The following is a 26,285-nucleotide window of genomic DNA, read 5'->3' as shown; positions in this document are numbered from 1 at the left end:
TGCTTTAAAAATATTCCATGGATATGCAGTACTACAGAGGCCATACATTGCTGACCTCTATTCATACAGTATCTGGGCATTAATAGCCTACAACCGCATTTGTCTATAGGGAATGTTTACTCCTGCTGCCTGAGGTGGTGTTGTATTTTTTTTTTGTGAATGAAAGATTTACAGCCACAGCAAGGGACATCCAGTGAGCTCTGCAGCTGAGGATTTGTTCCATAAATCTCTCTAACTGTCACCGTCTGGCTCAAACCTCAAACAGATTGTGCCATTACTGTCGCCATGGCCATCAATGTGATAGAAAACAATTGTCCAGTGGAACAACTTACAGAGATAAATGTCTGTTTCATGATGTACTCTAATACACTTACAACTGCTATAAGGATGTCTAAGAGCCCTACAACAAAAAACGCTTAACAAAATAAAACATGAGCATGAGATGTCAGTGACCTGTGCAAGTATCACTGAATACTTCCTGTTTCTACTTTTGCGAAGACTTTTTTTTTCTGGAAGTCCTAATGTATGCATTTGAACCACAACGTCACCTTAATATAAGTATTCATTAAACACAAACTCCTCTGAGAACAGGACTCAAACTGCACGCTAATGGATAACATAGACCTCACTGAGTTTTATAAAAGAAGAAGACTTTCATGAAATCAATCTTTTATGTCAGCATTATTCTGTATACCTACAGATGTGAACTGCCAAAGATGCTTTGATGCTTTAGAGTGGATTATATATGTTTTTGAACTGAAGAAGTTGATCTTGTAACAGAATTGTAACAGTTTTATTTTTAATTATGTGCAAGCTTGAAGTGATACAAGCACTCATGTCCATGCAACCTTTAATTTACATAGAGTTTCTGTATTGATAACACAGAATCTGGATAAAAGAGCACAGTCATCTAGGAACAGAACATAAGAAACTAATATACAGTACTATATCTTATGTGTAATACAGTACTCAGAAAACTTACTAGACTCCATTTTCCTGACTATTTCAGAAGTGAATGAATCAGTAAAGGCTTTAAATCATATTATTCCACCACGTGTGTAAAAAGAAATAGATTATATATTATGATTTGTGATGTAAATACCAGCACTGGTGCTGCTCTGCTACAAATGTTCCAGCTCCGGGACAACAGCTGCCCAGCTGTATAAATGGGTACAAATTAATGTTATTTCAGATAAAAACATCAGCCCAATGACATTAATATTATCCATCCATTTTCTTACCACTCTCTTCGATAGAGTCAAGTGGGAGCCAGAGCCTGTCCTGGCAAGCAATGGGCATGAGGAGAGATACACCCTGGACAGGATGCCAGTCCATCACAGGGCATCACTCACACCAGCTCCAGTTTCCCAGAAGCCAATTAACCTACCAGTATGTCTCTGGACTGTGGGAGGAAACCAGAGCACCCAGAGGAAACCCATATGAACCAGGAGAGAATAATTGTAATTTGGTTTTCAACTTTAGAAGCCCATCGTGCTATTTTTCTCGGTTAAAATCTTTACTTCAGTTGAGTAATAACAACTAACACCTTTTGAAGTACCAAAATTACTGCTGTTAGTACTGTACTGTAAGATTTTTTTAGAACCCTCAACTTATTGCCTGCCTTAATAAGAAGGATGAAGGATGATGTATCATTTCTGTGGATACAAGATTTTCTCTGCGCAAGAGATAAATACTTGAGCTGGATTTTTGTTCACTTCGTTCGCAGCTGCAAAGTTCAATGGGCCGCACAGGAAGAACAATGGGTAATATACCTTAGAATATAAATACCATAAAATACTGTACTGAGAACATTTGATGACAAAATTTGATAGTATTCTTCAACCTAACCTCTTAGTATCAATAATTCTCGAGGAATAATGCAGTGTTTTCTCAAAACTAGTTTAACAGCTACTTTTGTCTTTATTAAGTATTCTAATAAAAGCTTTTAAATTTTATTTGGGATTTAATAAAGAAGTTTAACTTCCAGCCACAGATGGTGTTTTTTAAGACAATGCCATGAAATTCCTTTACTGTCAGATGCTGAGAGGACATTCGTTATTCCAGAATGTTCATTCCTCATGTTTTGTTATTCTAATTAGCTGCTACAGACTTCACTAACCTTTGTAACATCATTGAACTCTCCAGGCCATCTGGCAGAAGCATTTCTGTGACTGGAGTACTTCCAAGTGCACATCAGCCTTTGCCACTTGGGAATGTCTGAACAATATGCAGATTCATCTGTGATTTGTAATTCAAAGAGGGCACATTACCTTCAATGGATTAGTACCATAAGATAACATTCACATTTGTCCTATTCTACAGAGGCGTGAAACAGATAAATCTTTGCTGGATATCATAGATCAGTGCTTTACAAGCTGTACATTACAGTTAATGAAAACACTGACCAACTGTGTCTATAGCCTTTTGCTACATTTTAGATAAGCCACAATCTATAATTGAAAGTCATCAAGGAGAACAGACTGCCATTTACAGTCAAAATCCTTTAAGCTCACGATCAAAACCACTTTGCTGATATAAGATTTAAAGGTAAAACTGGAGTTTTACTTCAGATACACCCCTACTATATTAACTGTTGAAATATTTAAATACTGTAAGTCCTAGATAAGTCTTATGAAGGATTTTATTAAGGCATTTTTGAGTATGTCACAGCTAAATACGATATTTCTGCTTAATTGTGGAAAGGAAGTACCAGTCTGATAGGATTCCAATTTTCAGGCTGAACATAATCTGTCTACATGATTGCTAAGGATGAGATTCATAGAACTATCAGCACTGAAGTATTACAGAATTCATGTATTACACTTATCTGCTCAGCAAGCAGTAAATCCAGAAAATACCATATTGACATGCTTACACAAGCTCGGAGGTTCAGAGAGAGTGTTTTAAACCTACTGAATAGACTCTTAGAGGGACCTGCTAATAGTTTTTAGGTCCCTCCTCTAGAAAGGATGGTCTCTGATTACAGATACAACTAATCACTTTTGAAAATCTAAATCATATTCAGAAGATGAATGACAAATTTGTCTCATTAAACCTCTTTTTCAGTTTATGAAAGTGCTGACAAGCTTCTGAATGGCTTATTAATGTAAATAAGCTTTAAACAAAATCAAAACATCAATCTTCCTATCTTGCACTGTCACTGTTCTAAAATAAATTATTTTCCTTAAATTGATGGGGAGCTTGAAAATATTTTTTTCTCACTCATCTAATCAGCTAAGCATAATTTAACTTGTTTCACAATGGAAATAAAAGTTAAAAAACTTCATTAGAAATGCACCAGCTATCACTAAATAGACTGCTGTGGAATGAAATTAATATGTATTGATTTCTTCTGTTAAAAAGCTTTGTGTCGAGAAAAAATAAATTGTATTTTTTTAAAAAAATATTATTTATTATTATAATTACAAAGTTTATTATTTAAAGGGAAATAATAGCATGTTCTTAAAAGAACAAAAGCGTTTGTTACTGTCGTTACCCTGTCACTGTAACCAAGAGAAATGCATTTGCTTTAAAGACCCCGTAGTTGGAGGGAGAGGTGAGGACGCATAGACCCATGCATTCATGCAATGAATCATAACACCTTCAGTCACAGGGGGCACATAGACATTTAGGGTTTTAAACATTCATCCAAGTTCATGAACTGTTCTTGCTTCATCCTTAGATCTTCACAGTGCACTATAGTTTAACCCAGCAGACACAGAGCACAAGCAGGGCTGTGGCCCGGAAGGACAGCCTTCTGGCACTGGGCACTAACATACACACAGGGCGCAGTTCACACACACTAGCTCATTTGGACCATATGTCTCTGGTCTGTGGGAGGAAGCCAGAAAGCCTGGAGAAAACATATGTGAAAACAGGGGAAACCTACTAACTTGACCCAGAAAAAACACAGTTTCAAACCATTGATCCTGGAGCTGTGAAACAACAATGACACCCACTCTGCCATTGTGCTGCCTGTAAGGTGGTTTATTCTTTATTGATTTTACAAGACTTTTATGCTTGTGGAGCATTAAAATGTAATACAAATAAAAGGACTACATTACCCACAATAAAACTAAACTAAATTGCTCATGATGTCGCCGAAGGAAAATTGTTTCACAGAAGCGTCCTCTAATGGTCGGCAGTGTTATCCCAACTTCATTCAAACACTTCATTGAAACACATTAAGGAGCTGTTGGCTAAAAATCTGATGTTACCAGAATTGCCTCTGAATGCAGGGAACATGAATTTCATAAAGAGTCAAGATGCATCAGAAAGCTGTTCTCTGTAATGTGTTTTAATTCTTCTGAAGTATAACACTTATACTGAAGGATAATACAAGAAAAGCTATTAATAGTGTATTAGCCTTTCCTGAATGAATGAGTGTAAGAATCTAGCTGACCAGGTAAACAGCCCACATCAAGACAGTGTGACAGAGGTCAGGGCTTCCCAGTTACTATTAATTTGACGGACAATTTTCATTGGGCCATTTTCCAGTGTGTTATCTGAGAGCAGGTTTTTTCCATCCCCCTGAAGAGTCGAGGTACACCTGATAATCACAAAAGCAAATTCTAAATCAAAGAAAATAACCAATCGTACAGCCTCCAGATTCCTGGGAGAACTCCTCAATTAATTTCTTCTAATGCAATTTCCTTAACATGTCAACACTTGCTTGGGTCTCACTCAAAAAAAAAGAGAACTCAAATAGTCTTCTTGTAATTGTGAAAAAACAGGTAATGGTTCATTACCTAAGAGACACAACATTTCAGCTGTGGAGCTTTCTTCAGGTATCAAGAGAAATGTTGTGTCTCTTTTCTTTTCCTTTGAATAATAATTAACCTTTACCTATTCCTATGCATGCTGATACAGCTACTTGCCTGAACATCTCGTACTTGTGACGGGTGTGGCACTAAACCAGAAGATTTGTCTTTTGCAAATATTCTTGAGCTTAAAACTTGAGTTTAAAAATACCTTTTGATTGCTAGAATCCATAGTTAAACATCTATGTATTAATTGGCAATTTGACCATGCAAACAATAATGCAATATTGTTAAGAATGCCATATTGTATAGTGGGAGAATAGCCTGCAAGTGTAAGTGACACCAAGAGTAATGCCTTTGTCCTTATTCTCTTTACATCATTCAGCTGGTAACATGCTTTGTGTTGAAATCATGTGTCTTATGGCAGTCAGTGATAACAGTTTCAAATGCCAGGACAGCGGTATAAGTAATTCTCCTGGAAAGTGCTGTGGGGTATGACATTGACCTGAGGAACATTGCAGCACCCTGGAAGCAGGGACACTGGAAAATGACAACATCAATCATTCATCTGGCACACTAACCTCAAAGAAGGGATCATTAGCATTCCTGCTATCCCCAAGCAAGAAGCTTGGCAATACAAACATTTCAAAATATGGACATAATTCTATCGTCTTTCACAATAAAGAAGTGTTATTAAATGATCCTGCTCCAATGGCAATGTTTCCCAGTGAACTGAAAGAAGGGCCAAAGAGCACTGAAAGCAAACATGCACCAAGTACATTGCTGAGTCTGTAACTACTGACTGAGATACACTAGACTGAACAATAATCACAGCAGTTTGTTGACCACTGACATTTTGACTGCAGAGAGATTTTCTCTTTTGCATTAGGAACAGATATGGGCACAGCTGGTACAGTACCTTAGTTTGGCAAGGATGTTGTAAAAATCCAAACTCATTCCAAATACAATACAAGAGCCACAGCATGAAAACTTTGAAGGCATTTTCTTTGAACAGTTTTCTGACCCTGACAAACAACCTGTAAATATAACACAATACTGATTACATATTTGATTTTCTCCTTAAACATATGGTTTTGGTAGTTCCCCTTCAAAATCTGGATGTGAACTACTATATCATGAGCTTGGTAAACCCTGACTTGGGAAGTTTCTTCCTTATACAGACAGAATAGCTGTTTTGTGACACAGAGCTCTTGAAAAACACACATTTTATAGTGCAGGGAATAATATGAGGTGTCAGTACAAAATAATTTTTACTGAGCTGCACATCCCAGCTTTCAGATGTGTTCCTGGGATTCAGCAGCCCACGCAATAGTTGAGTGGTAGCAACTTCCTGAAAATATTCCACCCTGACTACCCACCAGCACTGAAGTCTTAAATACAGAATGTGCATTGAAGATTTTACTCAGGCACATCTACAGAATTCAGAAACAGGATTGATATGGCCAATCATTTCAAGAGAGGAAAGCAAAACCAATACTGTATATGATTTTCTGATTTTCATATATTTAACATAATAGAGAAAATCTGATTTACAAAATGACTTACATGAGACAGCATGTTTGTATGTGTTACTGTACTGTAGATTGCAAATTTAAATTGAATCCTAAACAGAAAATTATAGGAATCTAAGGTATCAAAGGATAGCCACCCCTGCAGGGAAGCATACAGCTGGCTGGAAGATGACTTACAGACTAACACTAATTCAGGCTTCGTGAGTCTATATTCTAATAGAGTTATATCCTTATCCTCATTATCTGTGAAATGGTTTTAGCAGACAGAATCTCAAAGATATTCCTCAGATACCTCAACTGATTGAGAGAATGTATAAAAGGGCCAATGAACAGCAGTATTTAACAGGTAATTTGTTAGTAACTGTTGCTGTCTCATTTCATGTACATATCAGTGCACAGTGCCTTCTAATGGGCTGTGATATTTCCATTTTCATGTCCTGAATCACACCTGGTATACAAAATTGAGTGCGTCTTGTGTAAATTGGAGTACAAATTGCCACATTACATCAGTACTTCTGTGTATTGAGCATTTACTTTAATGTTTGTTTTTTCTGTGTCCATAACACACTCCCTTCTTGCTATACTCCAAAATATCTAGTTCATTTAGCATTGATGTTTTTCTCTGATATTCTTCCATTTCTGTGCACCTGTTGGTAAAAATATTTCTGTTTCCCGTTAAAATGCAGATTAGTTGGAATAAATGTTTTTAATTTATGTACCTATTTTAGGTCAATCATTAAAAATAAAATAAATACCATTCCAGCTCTTCTTCAGAGGGGTGAGCAATTTTAAGCAGGGCCTTTTGAGGAAACATCCTTGAAATGAAAGACTTTAATGTGTAAATTCAGCATTTTCCTTTTGCTGAGATGACTGTTGGTTCTTAATGCCTGCGCACAGTAAACATGCAATACTGATTGTCAGCTTTAGGTACTGCTGCAGAGGCATTCAAATCCTCAGAATTTTTTTATAAGAAATATTCCATTCATGTGACTTTTCAGCTCTTGTTAGTTAGACCACACTCAAAATAACTGCTTAAAATGAGCCCTCGATGATGGAGTTGAGATAGTGAAATTCATGTTTAGAGTATGAAAGTTTGACCAAAAACATAGCATCACTGGAGGAGAAAATGTTTCTCTCACTCTTGCTTTTTTATGCACACTGCTTGTGTTTTTAAGGTTTACAGGCTCATTGCTGCCTCTAAATTTTCCAGGTGGGGAAAATATTGACTCATCACATTCATTCAGACATTCATTCATTTATTGAAATTTATGGCCCATCAGCTGGTTTTGAATTTTTTGGACATAGAAAATTATATGAGCAGAATTGAATAATAATTATTCATTTGTGTATTTCAATATCTGAGCATAAATATGAAACAAGTATTATTAAAATCTGTATGCAGTATTACAATAAAATAATTTCCCTACGTAATTATTATTGTTTAGATAGACAGCCTTAATCATAGGAACAGTCAATTTTCACCAAATATTTAATGTACTTGTGATTTGAAGCATTATGCTAATGTATTAGCATAAGCACAACTATTATAAAGACATTAGAAATACAAGCCAACTCCCACTGGCCCTTCAGTGTATAATTTGCGACATGACACATTCATCTGTCAGTTGCTTTGTGTAGATTTCAATCAGATGGTGCACTTACTGGGACTGGAGAAAGAAAAACAAGATCAGTTTCTGGCAGAACGTACTTTAAATGCAGCATATAAATCTTATGGGAACAAGTTATAGGTTTATTCCATGCTGAAAAAAAGAAGAAAGAGAACACAACGTTTCGGCCGTGGAGCCTTCTTCAGGTGTCACCTGAAGAAGGCTCCACGGCCGAAACGTTGTGTTCTCTTTCTCCTTTTTTTCAGCATGGAATAAACCTATAACTTGTTCCTTTGCAGCCTACGCATGCTGACGCAGCTACCCACCTGAACTACTACCATATAAATCTTATCTCTGCCACATCTATAGAACTGTTTTAGGCAGCTGTGACAAAGGCTTCAGAAACATCTGGCTGAGGGATTTAGAAGAAGCAGTATAAGCACAGGCGATCTGCTTGCAGATAGACCAGGTTACACTGTGAGGGAGTGGACATGACTGGCAAACAGGCACAGATATTAATTGAAAAAAAGCTGGATGCATTTACACATGTAATGTTAAGGGACCCTTTCATTCTGCTAACCAGGGTTTTAATTCCCTGTGCAGAAATAAGTTAAATGCAGATTTTGCATCATGTCAATATACATCCTGATGGGGACAAGTGAATAAAGTATGTGATGGGCACTTCTTTGGCAGAAATGATGCTGAAGCATAGTCTTAGGAATTGCTTGGTAAACTAAAGTCATTTAATCTGGCAATCCATATCCTTTGCCTGTACAATGCAAAGGTATAATAAGTATCTGAGCTGATACTTAGAAAATATTAGGTATAGCTCAATCCATCTGCTTTAAGTCAAATAATATTGCCTTCCGGCATGCCACTGCCAGCATTACTGTTGGAAAACAAAAGTGGGCATAATATTGCCAGAATGAAGACTCCTTTGCCTATTTTGGAGAAACACAGAATTAATGACTATATTTATGTTTTTCGGAAAGATTAATTGATTCATATATGATTGAGCATACTATAAGGCAGAGGCTAGCACACCTTTTTACATCTGTGCATTTAACAAAGAACTAAACAATAGCTGTGATTCATTATCATGTTTATTAGTGTTTCCTTTCAATTATTACCATATTTATTACCACCATCTGTGATTTTCACAACCTTTATTATCTGACTGCTGATGCCAAAGACAATAACAGCATGCAAATCAAACAGTTAACTTCGCCAGGAACCCCTGGCAAAATGTCTCATTCTGTGGAACCTCAAGTCTTTCCAGGAACTCCAGGATTCCAATAATCCTCTTACTTAAAAGCAAAGACAGAAAGTGGAAGAAAGCAAGTCGATAGACTGATTAGATACTGTAGATGATAATTGGACTAAACACCCTTCAACGTTTGGGTGGGAGTTAAGAGAAGCAGCTGCAATGATTTGGGGTATGAATATCACTTAGTTCTTCATCCAATTACAATGCTATAGGAAACAGTCCTGACTTATGAGATTCTGTGGTTTAAATCAGGGGTATCAAACTAAATTCCTGAAAGGACGAGCATATTGTCCAGTGTTCCACCTGAGCACTCACTTACATTATGGGTCTTATTATTTAACTAACTGCACAAATGTAATATTTCTAACCCCAAAGTAATAATTCTGGAAAATTGCTTAATTGACATCTCAGGTTGCAAACATCAGTATACCTAAGAATTCAGTTTGACACACCTGGGTTAAATATTTGCAAAAACCTGTAATGAAGAAGAGTGTGCTCCTCTCTAACTTTAAATACTACTCTAAAGCCTGCGTGATCATCATGGTCCCTATCAGGCTACAGAAGACAAAACATCATAACAAGCAAATATAAAGGCACACTCTGGCATGACATTGACATTTTCTGTCACATTGAGTCCATGTGAAAGTTAACATGCAAATAGGAATGCAGTACATTCTCATCATGTGGAACTGAAGGATTACTAAAAATAATGCTACAATCAGGAACAAAATAATTGATCTACTTCATCAGTTTAAAAGTAGGGCTGAGCAATGTATAAATTCACAATCACAACCTGCTGAGGTGCTCATCCTTTTGATGTGACAGGCTATGAAATATCAGTTAAGCAGTGGCTTAACAAAGGCATATGAAGATAGCTAGCAGGCATTGAACCATCTGTACACATAATGAAATAAGAATACATTTAAATATTTTCACAGTCTGTCACAACATCTACAGATTGACCTCTTAAAGGAATACATCCTTTACAATCTATTCAAGCATATTTAAGGCACTGAAATTAACAACCCCCCAAAAATTGCTGCCAAATAAATCAAATTTTAATGCAGTTTTAGAGGCTTTAAAGCAAGTTCCTACACACTATAAAAATAATTCTAGACACTGGTGGAGTTTATAGGACAGGTATACATTTGCATTTCTAACTATATAACTTGGAGTTAATTAACCATGAAGTTTAAATGGAAGCAATTTGGGTGAGGAGATACATTTTTCAAAATGGCTTATGTCCCATTGCAGGTATATACCAGAATACCGGTGGGATTTTGAACATTCTTTGGGTATTGATTCATTCGTTTACTTTATTCCATTCAATTGGTCCGGCAGCTAATTATATGGTTTTGAAAAGGTGCACAGATCAATTAGCCTACCATCTTGTTAACAGGACCTCAGTTTTGTCACATGTTTAATAGCTTAGCTGTCCCTGTGTACCTGTCTGACTTTAAGGTGCTCAGTCTTCCAATTTGAGCAGCTTCCAAAGCAAAAGAAATCTTTCAATCACCACAGGCTCCCAATACTTGGAATCCCAATCCAGTAGATTAAACGAATAGCCCCTCTGCTGGGATCCAAGCCTTTAATCTCCAACGTTGCCTTCTACTACACAATTCTGTAAGAATCTAAGACGAAGCTGTCGGTTTTTCTGAGTGCTAACAACATAAATTCAGCTTATTATTTGTGCCCATATACTGTCATCACATTTTAAATAAAAACAAAAAAGTAAGTCTACAGAACAATAAAGAGGAAAAAGAAATACCAGTGAAGAAGGGTCAGAACAAGTGTGCTGTGGACATACTGCTGAACACATAACCATCCAGCCATCCTGCACACAAGTACGACCAGCTAATCATAGTCATCACTCTAGCCACGCTCTTCAACAGAAGCCACTTTATCACCTCCATATACATATTCTCTAAGAGACATATACATGGCCCCTCTGGCCAGTTCAAGATCACACAAAGGGCAGCATTTTCGTCCAGCCATCTCATTTACTGCATCTGTTGCAGGTAATGCCCAGCCATTTATACTGGCTCAACAGGCAGAAGACTGTCTGACTGTTTCTGAAAACATATCAGAGCGGTAAGGATCATAGATCTCATGTAGCTGATATGATACTTCTCCGTTTACCTCTACTAAGCATGATTACAATGCCTCTCTAACTGTCTCTTAGGAGGATTTAAAGATACCTACATTAGAAAGACTTCAGAAGCCAAAATGATCATTAAACATGTCAACAAGTTACTCATTAATTAAATAATTTCGACTCTTTTAATTTTGTCTTCTCTACTCTTTACCTCCTATTTCTGCTATCTCCTCCACACACCTAAAGGCTCTACAGCTGAAACTTACATTTCTTCTTTACTATAACCTTTCAGTGTGGAATTAACCTCCTCTGTTTCATTTGACAAGTATTAATGTCAAGTAGGGATTTGCAAGTTCAAGAAAAATGTGCGACTGAAAATGCTTTATGCTTTGCTAATGTTATGTCTTTTTTCCAGTGTCCTGATTTAAATCAGATTTGTAACAAGATTAAATCAAGACATGTAAGGACAACTAATAGATTTAATGTTATTTTTTGTTTTTTTTCCAGATCAAAGTAGAGAGTAGACTACTAGAGCTACTGAAAATGTCTCAGACAGGATATTTCTTCACAATCTCTGGATTAGACTATGGCAAAGTTGGGTTGCCATAAGCTCTAGTTTCTCAGGTTGTCATTGGTTCCCTGGAACACCTCACCTGATTCTTGAGATCCAGTTTTGGACAGGGCCGGCCACCACTGAAGGGCTTCTCTCTGAGCCATCGGGACCGCATCTTGATCCCACTCCCACACTGAGAGCTGCAGACTGACCAGCTTGACCAGTCACTCAGCTTGCAGTCAAATGGGCAGGGGATGTGACAGGACTCCTCAATGTACCCTGTAATTGTACATGTGCAGTACATTCTGTTTGTGTAGCTTGTTCCTCACACTAACAGCACTTGTGAACAAGTGCCTAAATCTCCTGCTCACAATTTGTCTGCGCTTTCTGGTCCTTGTTTAACTGCAGAGCAGAAACAAATACACTGGGCTTATGTTGTTAATGCTTTTCAGGAGCAGATTTATGATGTCCCCTCATAATCTTCTCTGTTCAAGACTGAAGAGGTACAGGCACTACACCAGCTAACTGTGAGAGTCTTGACAAACCTGATCTTTTTATTGTGCGCTTCTAGACCACATTCCTTAACAGATAACTTGAATCTTCAATGCGACATGTGGAATAACAGACACACGAGGATGGCCTTACCTGAAGGGCTGCACAGAAAGGGGTCCACAAGCCTGTCCTCCTGGTCCGTACAGACAATGGCTCTGTAGCGAACCCCCTGGCCACACTCTTTAATCTCTCTGTGGATGCTCCATCCTAGGAAAGACTCTGTCTTGCTGTCAGCAAGGATGCAGTCTGACCAGTTCCCGAAAGGCCGAGACTGAAACTTATCACAAGGGCAAGGCTCCACTTCAACCAGAGGATATGGTTCAGTTTTCTGGCACTTTTCCTTTTTTTTACTTCGGCCTGGACACCAAAAATGAAAGAGTAAAAAAATAGACATGGCTCAAGTATGTATTAAGTTTAAATTTCAGATGTTCTGAAAACAGTTTTGGGTTTTAATTGCAGTGTGGCAGCCGAACATTTTTCTGTTCTCTTACGTTCATGGAAAACTCTAGTGCCTCTACCCCTCCTCCTCAACCTGTTAGCCTCCTTCTTCCAGCAAATAAAGCTATAAAAAAGAGTCAATGGCAGACTGAGACAAAGTTAAGGCATTGCACTAATGGAGAGGGTCACAAGGAATACCTAGACTAGAAGGATGAAGGTGAATAGATACAATCTGGAGGAAGAAAGAATGCATCAATGTAGCTCTGTCCTGTGGTCTTTTGGTGTATTTATGTATTTTGCCTGACACTGCACTATCACTTGCCTTTTAAAACCTTTAAATTGGTCTATTTAAGCTACTGATCATCTCAATTAGGTTAAAAGCAGATGTGGAATGAATAGTTGGAGACACCCCAATTCTCTAGGACAGGAACTGTACATCACTTGCCTAACCTCAATAAACCGAGGCTTGTAATCAGAGACAACTGTCCTGTCCTGTTTCTAAACATGGGATGGGGTCAAATAGCCTAAGAAATGTAAGGAATACTGAGCTATGAGTTGTATATATGCCCTCATTTTCTCAATGACCTCGCTGATTGAATGTTCTCCCCTTCAGCTCTTAATCAACATGATTATGGTACTGGTACAACATTCTATTTTCTTTTTATATGTAGTTTGGTAATCATAGTGAAACCTCTACAAGTTCTATTTTTTATCATTTTTTAATTTCATTATTTATAACAATTAGCAATTAAAGACAAATGCTAAGGCACTCTTATATTTCTAAAGCAATTTCAAAATAGCTGGGATGGAATTAAATGAGTTCAAGCTATTTACATCTTCTTACTTCTTCCTTTAGTTCAAAACTTTCCATGCGAATTATTTTAATGGGTAAAACGTCTGTGATCCACTCCATGCTAAATAGATGGTTACTAGAGGTATGTATTAAAAATAACAAGCAAATACAGTAGCTTTATACAGAGGGTGGAATTAAAAGTGATTCTACACATCTGTTTCATATTAATTAAAATATGTTTCTTATATAAAAGTTTACTTCAAACTCAGTATTTTAATAAGTGTGTTTCTAAAGCAACACGAGAGATCTAACAGGTTTTCAAAGAGGTCAAATAGTTGGTGCTCAAACTGCAGGTGTATCAGTCACAAAAACATAAATATTTCATGTGTCATGTTGATCTGTGTCAAAAATCAAGATAGCACATGACAAGCATCATGTATCTTCGAGCTTTGATCGAAAGTCAAAGCTCACCAACAGGGATAAACTGACACTTAACATGATAGTTACTAATAACCACAAAACAACGGCCAAAAAAATCAACACAGAAATGAATCTACATCTCTGTGCCCTAGTCTCAATAAAAACTATACGTTGCGAGCTTCACAAATCTAATATTTCTGGTAAGGTTACCATTCAGAAACCACTTGTAACCAAGGCCAGTCCTCAGCAGTGCATCACCTGGTTTCAAGAACAGTGGAAGAAAATAATAGTCTGATTAATCCTTTTTTACTCTTTTTTCCACATCCGGATGGGTTTATGTTTGGAGAAAGCCAATGGAAGCTTTCAATCTTGTGGGAGTCATTGGATCTGATAATTATTCTGCAAGGCAGTATGTGCTTCCTACAGTGCAAACATTGTTTCCTCAAGATATGCCCATATCCCAAGACAGTAATGCCTCATATACACTGCTGAGAGTAAAAGTAAAGTTTAGACTAAGAGAAAGTTAAAGTTTTGTCCTAATGGAGAGGGTTATAAGGAAGACTCTACCTAGACTAGAAGAATGAAATAGATACAAGAAAAAAGAAATATGGAGAAAGCAAGAATGTACTAAACAGATTCAGGTGGGGTTTCATGAACACCAGGATGAATTCAAATTCCTCCCACTGCCCCCCCCAGCATCTCCACCTCCTTCATCTTTCAAAGAACTAGGGGTTTATTTTCTTGAAGAATGGTAAATATATCCCATTACAAAGCTTTTCTGAAGGCTAAGGGCAGGCCAGGCATTTCCACCAAAATTACTACATATACACTGTTTTGCAACAAGTCTTTGACACTGAACAAAAAAAAACAACAATTTAAAATGTTGTCTTTCTTTATACAAAAATGAATCTACGGTGTTCTTCTACTGAAATTTTAGTCACTGTATTCTAAGGTTTTAGGTGATAGTTCAAGATCAGTATTTGAGCTATTTTGTTACTTATGCAGAACACTGAAATTATATTTTTAGTTTTATAAATGTGTACAGAAGAACAAATTATTTTAAAGATGAGTCATTTTGACTTGATTGACAAATGTGATGGATTAGCTATTACAAGACTTTATATAAAGCTTATCACCCACAGTACTCTACTGCATATTAATGTTAATAGCAAAGTTGCAAATGAATATTAGCACATAGCAAAATAAAACACCACTTTGACGCATAGCACAGTGAAACACTAAAACAATAATGTGGCTTTCGGTAAATTGCTGATGGTCATCAACATAATTATATGTTGACTTCACACAACTTTTGATTGTGTGAAACAACTTCTGATTTTTTCTGAAAAAAAAAAGCCTTTTGCACAGTTTGCTTGCTCAAGGTCAATTATTTTGTTCTGTTTATCTTACTTCAAGGTTGTAAAAACATCTTTAAAGGAGCCATAGTTAACATACACTTCTTTTTTATTTTTGTAGGTTGACCTTATGACACCAATCACTTAATTTCCGTTCTTAATTCCTTAGTTTTGCCTTGTTTCAATGGCTTGTTCCTATCCAAAGGAATAAGAGTATCAGTTATGGTGGAAATGCTTATTAATAAACCATAGAATTAAGTGTTGCTGTGGAGTTTTAGTGAGGCTATTGATTCCTGTGTGCTGGGATGCAGGAGAGAAGAGCCTTTGTAATAAAAGTTACATCCCTGCACATTAAAACAACCAGTGCTTCCTGATGGATGTCCACTCATGACACCTGGATGTATGGGAGAGAGCCATATCTGGATGGTGGAACTAAAGCTACAGGTCACAGTCAATTACCCAAAAGGTGACCAACCAATCAATAACCTGTATGTCAGGGAACCTATACGTGGAATAGGAAGATCCTTATGCGTGACCGGAATCCCACAGGACGCAGAGTAGCAAAGGGACAATCCAAAAGACAAAATCCAAAGGCTGGGTCGATAAGGGAGGCAAAGGGTCCAGTTACGAGAGATATTGAAAAACAATTCAAAAGACAAAATCCAGAAGGTGAGGTCAAGGGGCGGAAGCAGAAGATTCGTAACGGGAGATCAGTCGAAGGGTTTGGAAACGCACACTGGAGAATACTAAGAAAGGCTTCTCAATAGTGAGCGTGGGAAGGTGTGCGAAGGGGGTTTAAATACTGAAAGGAAAGGGGTGTGATTGGATGATTGGTTAGGGAGTGAGAATTTGAGGAATCTGATGTATGTGAGAATGTGCTGGGTTCAATCAGGGATGAGATTGGGAAGCAGAGGTTCCGGGAATGTAACGTCGTTTGCGAGGGAGAGTGTGGGGCGTGACACTGTAGGGTGTGGAAAATCACTCCACATGATGGCAACATGACCAATCAATAAGCATATTTTCTCTGATTATAACGCACTGCCCTTCCCTCTACTCTCTATTCAAAACTTAGCCAGCTGACAATATCATATGGCTTCCACTACTGTTATCCTGGGATGAAAGCTTTTGCCTGAAGTGGACACAATTCTGCCTCCAGCCAGACCTTGTGAACAGGTATTTAATAACCATTCATTCATTTAATCACTGGAACAACATGATTGGGATTTCATCAACACATCTAAATATACCAATATTCATAAGTATGTGGTAGAGCAGTGGCTCTGTGGCTAAGAATCTACGCCTGTGGCTAGAAGGTTACCAGTTTGCATCCAGTGGCCAACAGAGGAATCCTATTCCATTGGGCCCCTGAGCAAGGCCCTTAACTCCAACTGCTCCAGGGGTGCTGTATAAATGGTTGACCCTTCGCTCTGACCCCATGCTTCTCTTCCTGTCTGTGTCTCCATGTGTCTGATGGAGAACAAGTTGGGGTATGTGAAAAGACAAATTCCTAATGCAAGAAATTGTATATGGCCAATAAAGTGATCTTATCTTAAAAGTAGCTTCTATAATGGGAGCAAACCACGTTTCTCCCCACCAGTGACTCTCTAGGACAAGGGAGTCAAATTTTTGCACAAATGTTTTATCCCAGTTCTGCTCAACAAGCACAACAAGGTTTGGACATTACTTTGATGACCTCTCTCAGCTGTCTCTTTTTCCTTCTGCACGGGAGTTGTACTGACCCTGAATAAGACACTACTGCTGGAGTAGAATTCAAGGTGGACCTGTTCTCATGTAGCTCTCGCGTGTATTGTTTATTTTCATGTTACATCTCGTTTATTTGTGCAAAAAAAATATGCGTGACGACAAAGCGCCACCTGCAGTAGAGATCTTGTAGTGCTGGTCAGACGCTGCTGAGCAAGAACTCGTTTTGAAATAATATTGTTTCTTTATTAGCCCTATCTTGCATTAGGAATTCATCTTTTTGCATACCCCAGCTTTTCTCCATGGAGACACAGACACTAAAAGAAGCTTGGGGTCAGAGTGCAGGGTCAGCCATTGTACAGCACCCCTGGAGCAGTAAGGGTTAAGGGCCTTGCTCAGGGGCCCAACAGAGTAAGATTCCTCTGCCAGCTGTGGGATTTGAACCAGCAACCTTCCAGTCACAGGCGCAGATCCTTAGCCAGAGAGCCACCGCTCCGCCCTAAATGACTGATTGGTGTGTATTCAAAGATTCTTTCACTGATCTAAATGATTATACAGAAGTGGTCACCTCCTACATCATCTGCTGCGTGGACAGATGTGTTTCTATCAGGAAGATCCTGTTATTTCCCAATCGGAAGCCCTGAATGAACAAAGACAAATTTAACAAGTGGTCTGCTGCCTTTCCAAAAGGTGACGGAGAACTGTACAAAAAGTCAAGGTACGACCTGGAGAAAGCTACTAAACTGGCAAGACAGGAATTCAAGGACAAATTAGAAAAACAGCCTGGGAGTGACTCAAGGCACATGCAACAAGGCTTGCGGACTATCATGAAGTGTAAAGGCAACAACAATGGAATCTGCTATGCTGAGACATCTCTACAGATGAGCTGAACACCTTTTACTCCTGCTTTGAGGCTCAGAACACCGAGCTGCTATCAAGGCTCCCAGTGAACCAGGGGACTTTGTGTTACAGTTCTCTGAACATGAGGTGTGCAGAGCCTTTAAGAGAGTGAAAACCTGTAAAGCAGCCGGCCCAGATGGTGTCTCCCCTCATGTCCTTAAAACCTGTGCAGGTCAGCTATCACCTGTATATACAGACATTTTTAACCTCTCTCTGTCCCTGTCAGTTGTACCAGAGTGCTTCAAGAAAAACACAATTGTGCCACTGCTCAAGAAGACCAAGGTAAATTGTTTGAACAATTACCGCCCAGTTTCATTCACTTCAGTGGTCATGAAGTGCCTGGAAAGCCTTATCTTGTCCTATATAAATTGCACTATTATTAAGATTGCAGATGACACAACAATTAGCAGGTTCACGAGCAACAATAAGACTGCATGCAGGAGTGAGGTGGAGCATCTTATAAGATGGTGCCTCGACAACAATCTGGCCCTGAATGTCAACAAGACAAAAGAGCTCTTTGTGGACTTTGTGGACTTCAGGAGAACCAGAGGTAGTCACACCCCAATCAGCATCGATGGCACAGCAGTGTAAACTGTCAGCTGCTTCAGGTTTCTCAGCCTGCAGATCTCCACTGTCTTGGCTTGGTCTCACAACACTGTAGCCAGTCTGAAAAAGGCACAACTTTTTCACAACAAATGCGGTATGGCGAAGCAGTTCCTCATGAACTTTTACCGCAGCACAGACAGAGACAAAGATGCATTACAAAGTGTTGTGGCAACGACACAGAGGATTATAAGATGTGACTGACCATCAATTGGTGAGATCCACACCATCTGCTGTCGCAATAAATCCCAATCCATCATCCAGCATCCAACCATCCCAGCCACAAACTGTTCTCCCTGCTGTGCTCTGGCAAGCGGTACAACACTATTAAAGCATGAACCGCTAGACTCAAGAACAGCTTCCACCCTGCTGCAGTGTGCATCCTCAACAGCAAACTGCAATGCTTCAGACTCAGTGCATGTCTGCACTATGCACATTTTGCATGGTCTACCATGTTTTGTTTCCTCTACTACCTATTATTGTACTCCACAACATATTTAGGTTTCCAGTTGTTATTATTTATTATATGTGTGATGTACTGTCTACATTGTGTAGTGTTGTCTGTTGTACTGTGTTGTCTGCTATACTGTGTATGTCCTGAGAGAACAACGCAAATAAGGATTCCATAAAGCAATAAACTCCTCTACTCTAGTACACAAAACTATAAACTTTGAGAATTCAATTGTTATCCTAATCTCATTTTGATGCCAATTTAATTTAAATTAAATTGTAATTGTCTATCTGAATGTTGAGTATTAACATGTGACTGATTAACAAGTTAGAGCTAGAACCAATGTTATATTGGATGATTAATACTGTTATTTTTGTACAGTATCTCTTCCAAATCCAGATGTTGTATCTTAGTAAACCTCAGGTAAACAAACTACCTTTTTGTATCCAGGCAGATTGATTAAAATATTTGTGTTGATGTTTTATGCACACTCTCTGTGTTAATAAATGAATATTGTGTATTATGAATCCCTGTGCAGACTGCTTAGTATTCTGTTATTTGATTTCAAATAGCCATGAAAATGCTCATGCAATTTACTGTTACTATTAATAAATTGTGGCAGTAAATGTACACAACACTACAGAAGGCACCAAGTCAACCTAATAGTTAAAGGGTGAGCTTAATCTTTGAAGCAGAACACACCTTAAAATAGTGCCAGTGGTCAAAAGCACTCATCTCTGAGCTGAAAAAGTCAATGGTGCAATATAATTGTTGAGGCAAAAAGTTAAAAGAGTACTCAAGGCACCAAAGATTATTCTATTGTTTTGGTTTTGGTAACTCAGACTGGGTAAACTTGTTCAGACTATTTATGTGAGATATGGATCCAAAGATGGGCAGCAGGCTGGTGTTGTGCTCCTCCTTTAGTATTAAGTATATTTTGTATGTATCACACATGTGAAATCCACAGTAACTGGCACTGAGACATTCTTCCTAAATTCCTGCAGTTTTTCATCTCTTTTATTCAGTTTGGCACATGCTCGAAAGGCCAACCAAATCCAATTACACTAATGATCTGAAAAATGAATATATTTCACACCATAAAGATTTCTGTTTGAGAGGTAATTACCCTCCTCCTTCCAACCCTCAGTTAATGAGACATTAACAATTAGCGAGCTCCATTATGTTTGATCAATTTTATTACGATATGTGGGAAGTTCCCCACTTACATAAAACAAATATTCCCAAATTACACTTTAAAAAACTGACTAAAGAAATGTAAAAGCAAGGCAGAAAAAAGACGTTTGATATAATTCAGATATTGAAAGGTTTTGAAGGGACGCATCAAAGCAAAAAATTGCAATCCCATAAAAGCAATTAAAACCACTGGGAACCAGGGTAGAACCGAAGTCTGTTAGAACAGATTTCAGTTTTGCAGAACATAGACATTGCCACACAATGAAACTCCCACTCTTACAGACAAGAAGTGTTGTAATCTGTTTTCCAGATTGTTCACAGCAGGTAACCTGTAAATATGGAAATTACCATCAAATTGCTCTGAAAAACAACACACCAAAGTAACATTACAAGATTAAAAAAAACACAGCCAAGGATAATAATAGTCAAGTAAAATCTTTACAACCATTACAAATCCCACCCTGTCTATTTAGATGCCAGGTAGATATTTAAAGAAAAAACACTAGTGTAAGAGAATGTCCATATGGCTTCCTCTCCCTTAAGGAAGGGGGGGCTGCAGGTCAAAGAGATGTGTTATCAGCCCCTCTCCCTGCCACCAGGTGCCTCACTGATGGAAATGTATCTAACAGGGTCTTGGTGGTGTGTCAAGAGAAGTAAGAATGACACACTGGGCACCATGTCTGTGCAATACAAAGCAAATGTATGAAGAATAAAGAGACTTTATCTTCCTTTTCTGCTTTATGTCTACCTGAATCTTCTCTATTAATAGTTTTCTGTGTGATTCCCTGCTGTTGGTTGTGCAATACTTGAAAGATATTCACTAAGCAAGATAAGTTAATCATACAAGTAAAAAAATACACCTTTAACTTGAAAATATCTTAAAATTCAAATGTAATTGCAAGGATGTGACCATGGAAGTTGATTATGTTTAATCAGTTCTATGAACAATTCTACACTTGACATGATGTGATTCATGTAACTAATTCAGATGCAATTTTACAACAGTGAGCACAAGAACAGAGAACAAAACACCTAAAACCACTAAAAGATTAATGAGGGGCATGTGTGATGCTTGTCTCAGAATAAGAAATATACACTGTACATAATATTTATAGAGTTAAATTGATTTAAAAAAAAACAAATAAAAGGGGTATGCTATTTTAAAAATATAAAAAATAATGAAATAACGATATTTTACTGAATACGGGTTGAATAATGGTTCAAATCTTACCTCACTGATCACTGTCACTTTGTCTCTCTTAATGGGTACAGGTCTGATATTGGTCTTGTTAAGTCTGGTGTCCCTCAGTGCTCAATACTGGGCCCCTTGCTCTTCAGCATTTACATGTTCCCTCTTGGTCAACTTTTAAGATCACATGGCCTCAGCTTTCATTTTGACGCTGACAATACTCAAATATACATCCATACCAAACCTGATACTGACGTGGCTGTCTCTATTCTATCTAATTGCATCTCTGACATAAAAATTTGGATGACTCAAAACTTCCTTCATCTCAACTGTGACAAGACTGAAGTCATGCTTATTGGAACCACCCATCAACTCCCTATAGCCAGTCCTGTAACCCTGTCTGTAGATGGTTCTCTACTTGAGCTTCAATCAAAATTAAAAAACCTTGGGGTTATATTCGATCCTGGCTTAACATTCGACCCACATGTGCAGCATACTGTCAAAACATCGTTTTTCACCTTAGAAATATCACAAGACTACGCCCTATGCTATCATTAACTGTGGCTGAAAAGCTGATCAACACATTTGTATTCTCTCGAATTGACTACTGTAATGCTCTACTCGCAGGGGTATCAAAATCTACTCTCAACAAACTGCAGTATGTCCAAAATTATCAGAGAGTCACCCTCTCTAAACTCCTTCAAATCCAGACTCAAAACCCTCTTCTTCAGAAAAGCCTTTACTATACCGGTTCCATTCTTCACCCCTCTGCTCTTCTTAGTACCACCATCCTCGGTCTCCCCTATATATTGTAATTGTGTCTTATCTTGTGTATTATCCTTATTTATTTTATACTCTTCTTATTTATTGTTATTTTCATCCTTTAAAGCGCTTTGAGAAGCCACCTTTAAAGGCGCTATATAAAATAATGTTTATTATTATAGTTTATTATTACTGCATTTCAAAATCAGAATTAGGATAAACTAATCTAATTACTTGATGGCATGATCTAAGCTATCAATACATTACACGCATGCAGTTACAGTTATGTTCTTATAAAATAAGTAACAGAAAAGAACTGGTCAACATACGTGTTTCTTAATTCAATAGACAGGCACTAAGCACAGAGATGTACAGTGACAGACTGCGCCATTACAATCACTTCACCCCTTGTAAGAACAGACAAGTTCCTCAGTCCTTCCCAGCACCTTTCCTTAATCCTTCTAATTCTCCCTTTGGTATGCCTGCTTCTGTCCAATCTATTCTCTTTCTTTTTTCAACCTGATGCTCTGGTTTCACGGTTGATTCTGAAGAAGCTAACTTTGTCAGTGCCTTTGAGGATTTTGAATACTTGATCAGATTCCCTCACAGTCTTCTCTGTTCAGTTACACACTAAAAGGTTCAGTTCCTTCGGCCTGACAGTGTACAATATCCATTTAAGACCCAGAATGTATCAGGCTGTTCTTCCAGAGCTTTAGTACCCTAACATGGTGTTTGCCTTTGTTCTTGATTCTCCACACTGTCTAGAAGATGTAAATGATGTCCAATCATACTGTAAATATATATATATATTGTCCATAAGTAGCTTTTTCTAGCTCAGTTTCCTATTTTGAAGGAATAGCTTGTGTTTTTTATTACCTCTATGCAAACTTTAAATTTACCTAAATATTTTTTAATTGAATTTTATGCTTTGACAGTGTTTGCTATTCTACCAGCTGTTGCAAAACTGTCTATGTTACTAACTATACCAGAATCTGAATCACTGATACATGAGGAGCAGCAGTGGTCCTAATACAGATCCTGGTGGTACTAATGACATCACAATTTAACAATTTACCACTATACTCTCTGTTTTCGATTAAGCAATTCTCAATCCAAACACATACATTTACTCTTCTGCCTGTAGTTTGTAGTTTTCTCATAAATTTTTAATGAAACTTTATTCTGAAAGCCTAAATATTGCATGCTCGTGTGTATCGGTTAATATTCATGTATTCTGAACTTCCTTCGTCAATACCTGCCTTTTCTAAAGCCATGTTGACTATCCTCTAAGATCCTATTTCAATAGAGCTGATCCTCTAGTTTGTTTTTTATACTACTTTCCATAATTTGACATGTAATAGACTTCAAGATGTATTACTTATAATAAACTTTATTACTTAGTTCAGCTATGTCACCTTTCTTGTGGATGACCACTGCCTTAGCAATTCTCCAGTCTCTGGGCCCTGCTCCTGTCTTGAAACAATACATGGAAGAGGATCAATGGTGTCTTAATGACACCTTTTGTTTCCTTGAGTGCAACTGATGTGATACCATTGGGCCCAGGGCATTAATCAATCTTGAGTGCTTCCAATACCTGAACCAAATCTGCCTCTTCGATTTAACCCAGACCTTTGGCCTTTGTGCCGATTGAGGCATGTTGTTGACTTCTTCCTCAGAGAACACCAGAGTGAAATATTCAAGTAGTTCATCAGACATTTCTCTTTGACTCTCCAGAAGTTCGATGCTGTAATACTGAAATTACCTTTGTTTCTTTATTTAGCCCCCATAATCTGCCTGCTGCTTCTGTCTCCAGCAGTGTCCTTACAGCATGGGCTGTGTTGCTGTTGCCCTGGGTCCCAGCTTCTGTCCAGCTACCCCCATTAGCTTTGCCCCTTGCAATTCTGTCTCTGCCCTCAATACTGACAACCCACTCCAAAGGCTCAGACAACAGGAGCCCTTTCTGGTCTTTTCTAGCTGAGCTGTGGCAGCCCCAGCAACCAATTCCCATCTCAATATCTATGTAGAACAGACAGTCATGGGATCGAGTCTCTAGTGTAGGCATTGATGTTTTGGCCTTAAAATGTCCTTTTCTCTCACTGCCTCCCACACCCCAGCTGTATAAAGTCTGTAAAATCAAGGAGGTCTCTAAAAGTGTCTTTACTGTTGTTCTTATTTTGTGTTCTGGTTATGATGATCAGGGCTGTTCTCTGAAGCGAGGGATAAATATGCAACTGTGACCTCAGGGAATACCCACATTAAACTTCAATGAATCACTAAACATGATTATTACTGGATACATTTTTACATCCACATCTGATAAATATTCAAAATCAGAGTTATTCCTAGTATCATTTTTGTTAGAAAAAAGAACAAATACACATTTAAGACAAAATTTAAGGCAAAAATGATTCAAATTAATTCTCTGTATGTAATGACAGAAATATAATTCTGCTTTATAATTTTCGTTTTTTATGGTATGATTAACATTATACATAAAATGTAAAGTGAAAGTTTGGACTATGTGCTCTCAGATATAAAAGACTGATATTATTGGAAATAACAAAATTGAAATAAAGATCTGATGTAGTACTTTAATATGGTAAAAGACTGTAGTTGTGGCTACATGGAAATATAGTCTAAATTTAAACTTTCTATATACAATAAGGTCCAAATATTTCCTACATTCAAATTTAGAAAACCTAAAGTTTAGCAGCTTTGAGGAATCTCGAATGATCACACTTGGTGAAAACCCTTTGATTATCTGTGAAACATTAAACACGTTTATTAATCAGTCAAAACATTGTGACTCCGTCACAGCTGTTATGCCAGTTGATCACATTAGGTGCTTTACACACTCCTTATTATAAAGCTTTTGCATTAATAAAGTCTCAAGCACTCAAGTTTGATGTTTGCTATAAATTCATTAAATGCTTTGAATATTCTTAGCCTTAGTTTATCCTGCAAACTCTGCTCCCTGTTGTTACAGTACCTGCTGTAGAGGGACCAATGGCAACCACACAGGTGTGTGCTTTTGCCTGGGCTTCTCTTTCCAAACACTGGCAGCCCTGGCAGTGCCCCTCTGGGCCTGCTCTTTTCACACAAATGCGACTGGCAGGGTCACCCTCTCCCTGCTTCCTCTGGTCTGCTTCATTACCAAACATACAGGGAGCAGACAGCTACAGCTGCAGCCTCCTAAACACTTTGCTGGTTCAAGACCTAGTGAGGCACACTAGGGAAACAGAATGTGGAATTTGTGGGAAATTAGCAAAAATCCCAATTTGTCTGATTGCATAATAGAAACACACAGCAAAGTCTGGGCTGGCAGCATTGCTTTGCACCCTTTTATTAAACCATGTAAACAGTAATCACAGCTCTCCTTGGAGATCCTATATTCAGAGATAATGCAGACTGCACCGAATGTTTTGTTTATATTTTGCTAGAAAGAAAACAACTATCAAAACCGGGTTTTGTGGATATTTACCAGCAAGAGCTCGCTTGCGGCTGCGCATAGCTCCACAGCCTGTGCAGAGAGTGAATTTTGACCAGCTGGTGAAGGTGCAGTCATCTCTGCAGGGTACTCTACACTCCCTAACCTGCAGGGGCATGGTGCCAGCCCACTGCAAGCATTCGGTCACATCGCCATCTTCTCCGTCATCTCTCACACACGTCACACCTGAAATGGCCAAAGGAGGATGATTTTTGTTAGAGACTTTCAAAACTTCAGCTCTGGGACCTCCATATAGACCTATCAAGCCATCATGCAATTCAGAGACATGAGTGTATCTGGAAGTCATAGTATATCGTATTTATTTAGGACAGATTGATTATCTGACATGGAGAAAAGTAATCTTTAACACAATAACCTGTGCATCCAAATGCAAAGGAGTATAGAGGGGTATGGAGGACAAACGTATTACTGAGGTTCCATCATTTATTTAAAAGAAATTTTAAAAAGCACAAAACAAAGAAGAATATGAAATAATCAGTGTTGACTGTTGAATGCCAGAAGTGTGTTCTTCTCTAAGGAGCTTGTAGCCACGATCTTCATTACCGTCTGGTGCTTAATGCCCCATAAGTCCTTACACCTGTAACTTTATTAATGGATTCATTCTA

The 26,285-nt window shown here is 38.1% G+C and overlaps 1 protein-coding gene across 2 annotated transcripts in view; it reads right to left on the bottom strand.

Annotated features, from left to right (window-relative positions):
- Positions 1-26,285, bottom strand: part of thsd7ba (thrombospondin, type I, domain containing 7Ba) — a 191,792-nt gene that overhangs the window by 19,955 nt on the left and 145,552 nt on the right. For both annotated transcript variants that reach the window (XM_015358247.2, XM_069196635.1), the window contains 3 exons: positions 25,654-25,845; positions 12,460-12,723; positions 11,915-12,093 (listed from right to left, as the gene is read on the bottom strand). In XM_015358247.2, the coding sequence (XP_015213733.2) occupies positions 11,915-12,093; positions 12,460-12,723; positions 25,654-25,845 (635 nt within the window). The remainder of the gene's footprint in view (positions 1-11,914; positions 12,094-12,459; positions 12,724-25,653; positions 25,846-26,285) is intronic.

The sequence above is a fragment of the Lepisosteus oculatus genome, chromosome 12 (genome assembly GCF_040954835.1).
Source record: "Lepisosteus oculatus isolate fLepOcu1 chromosome 12, fLepOcu1.hap2, whole genome shotgun sequence".
NCBI lineage: Eukaryota > Metazoa > Chordata > Actinopteri > Semionotiformes > Lepisosteidae > Lepisosteus > Lepisosteus oculatus.
Note: the sequence above shows the minus strand (reverse complement) of the source record. Positions and strands in the feature narration are given on the sequence as shown.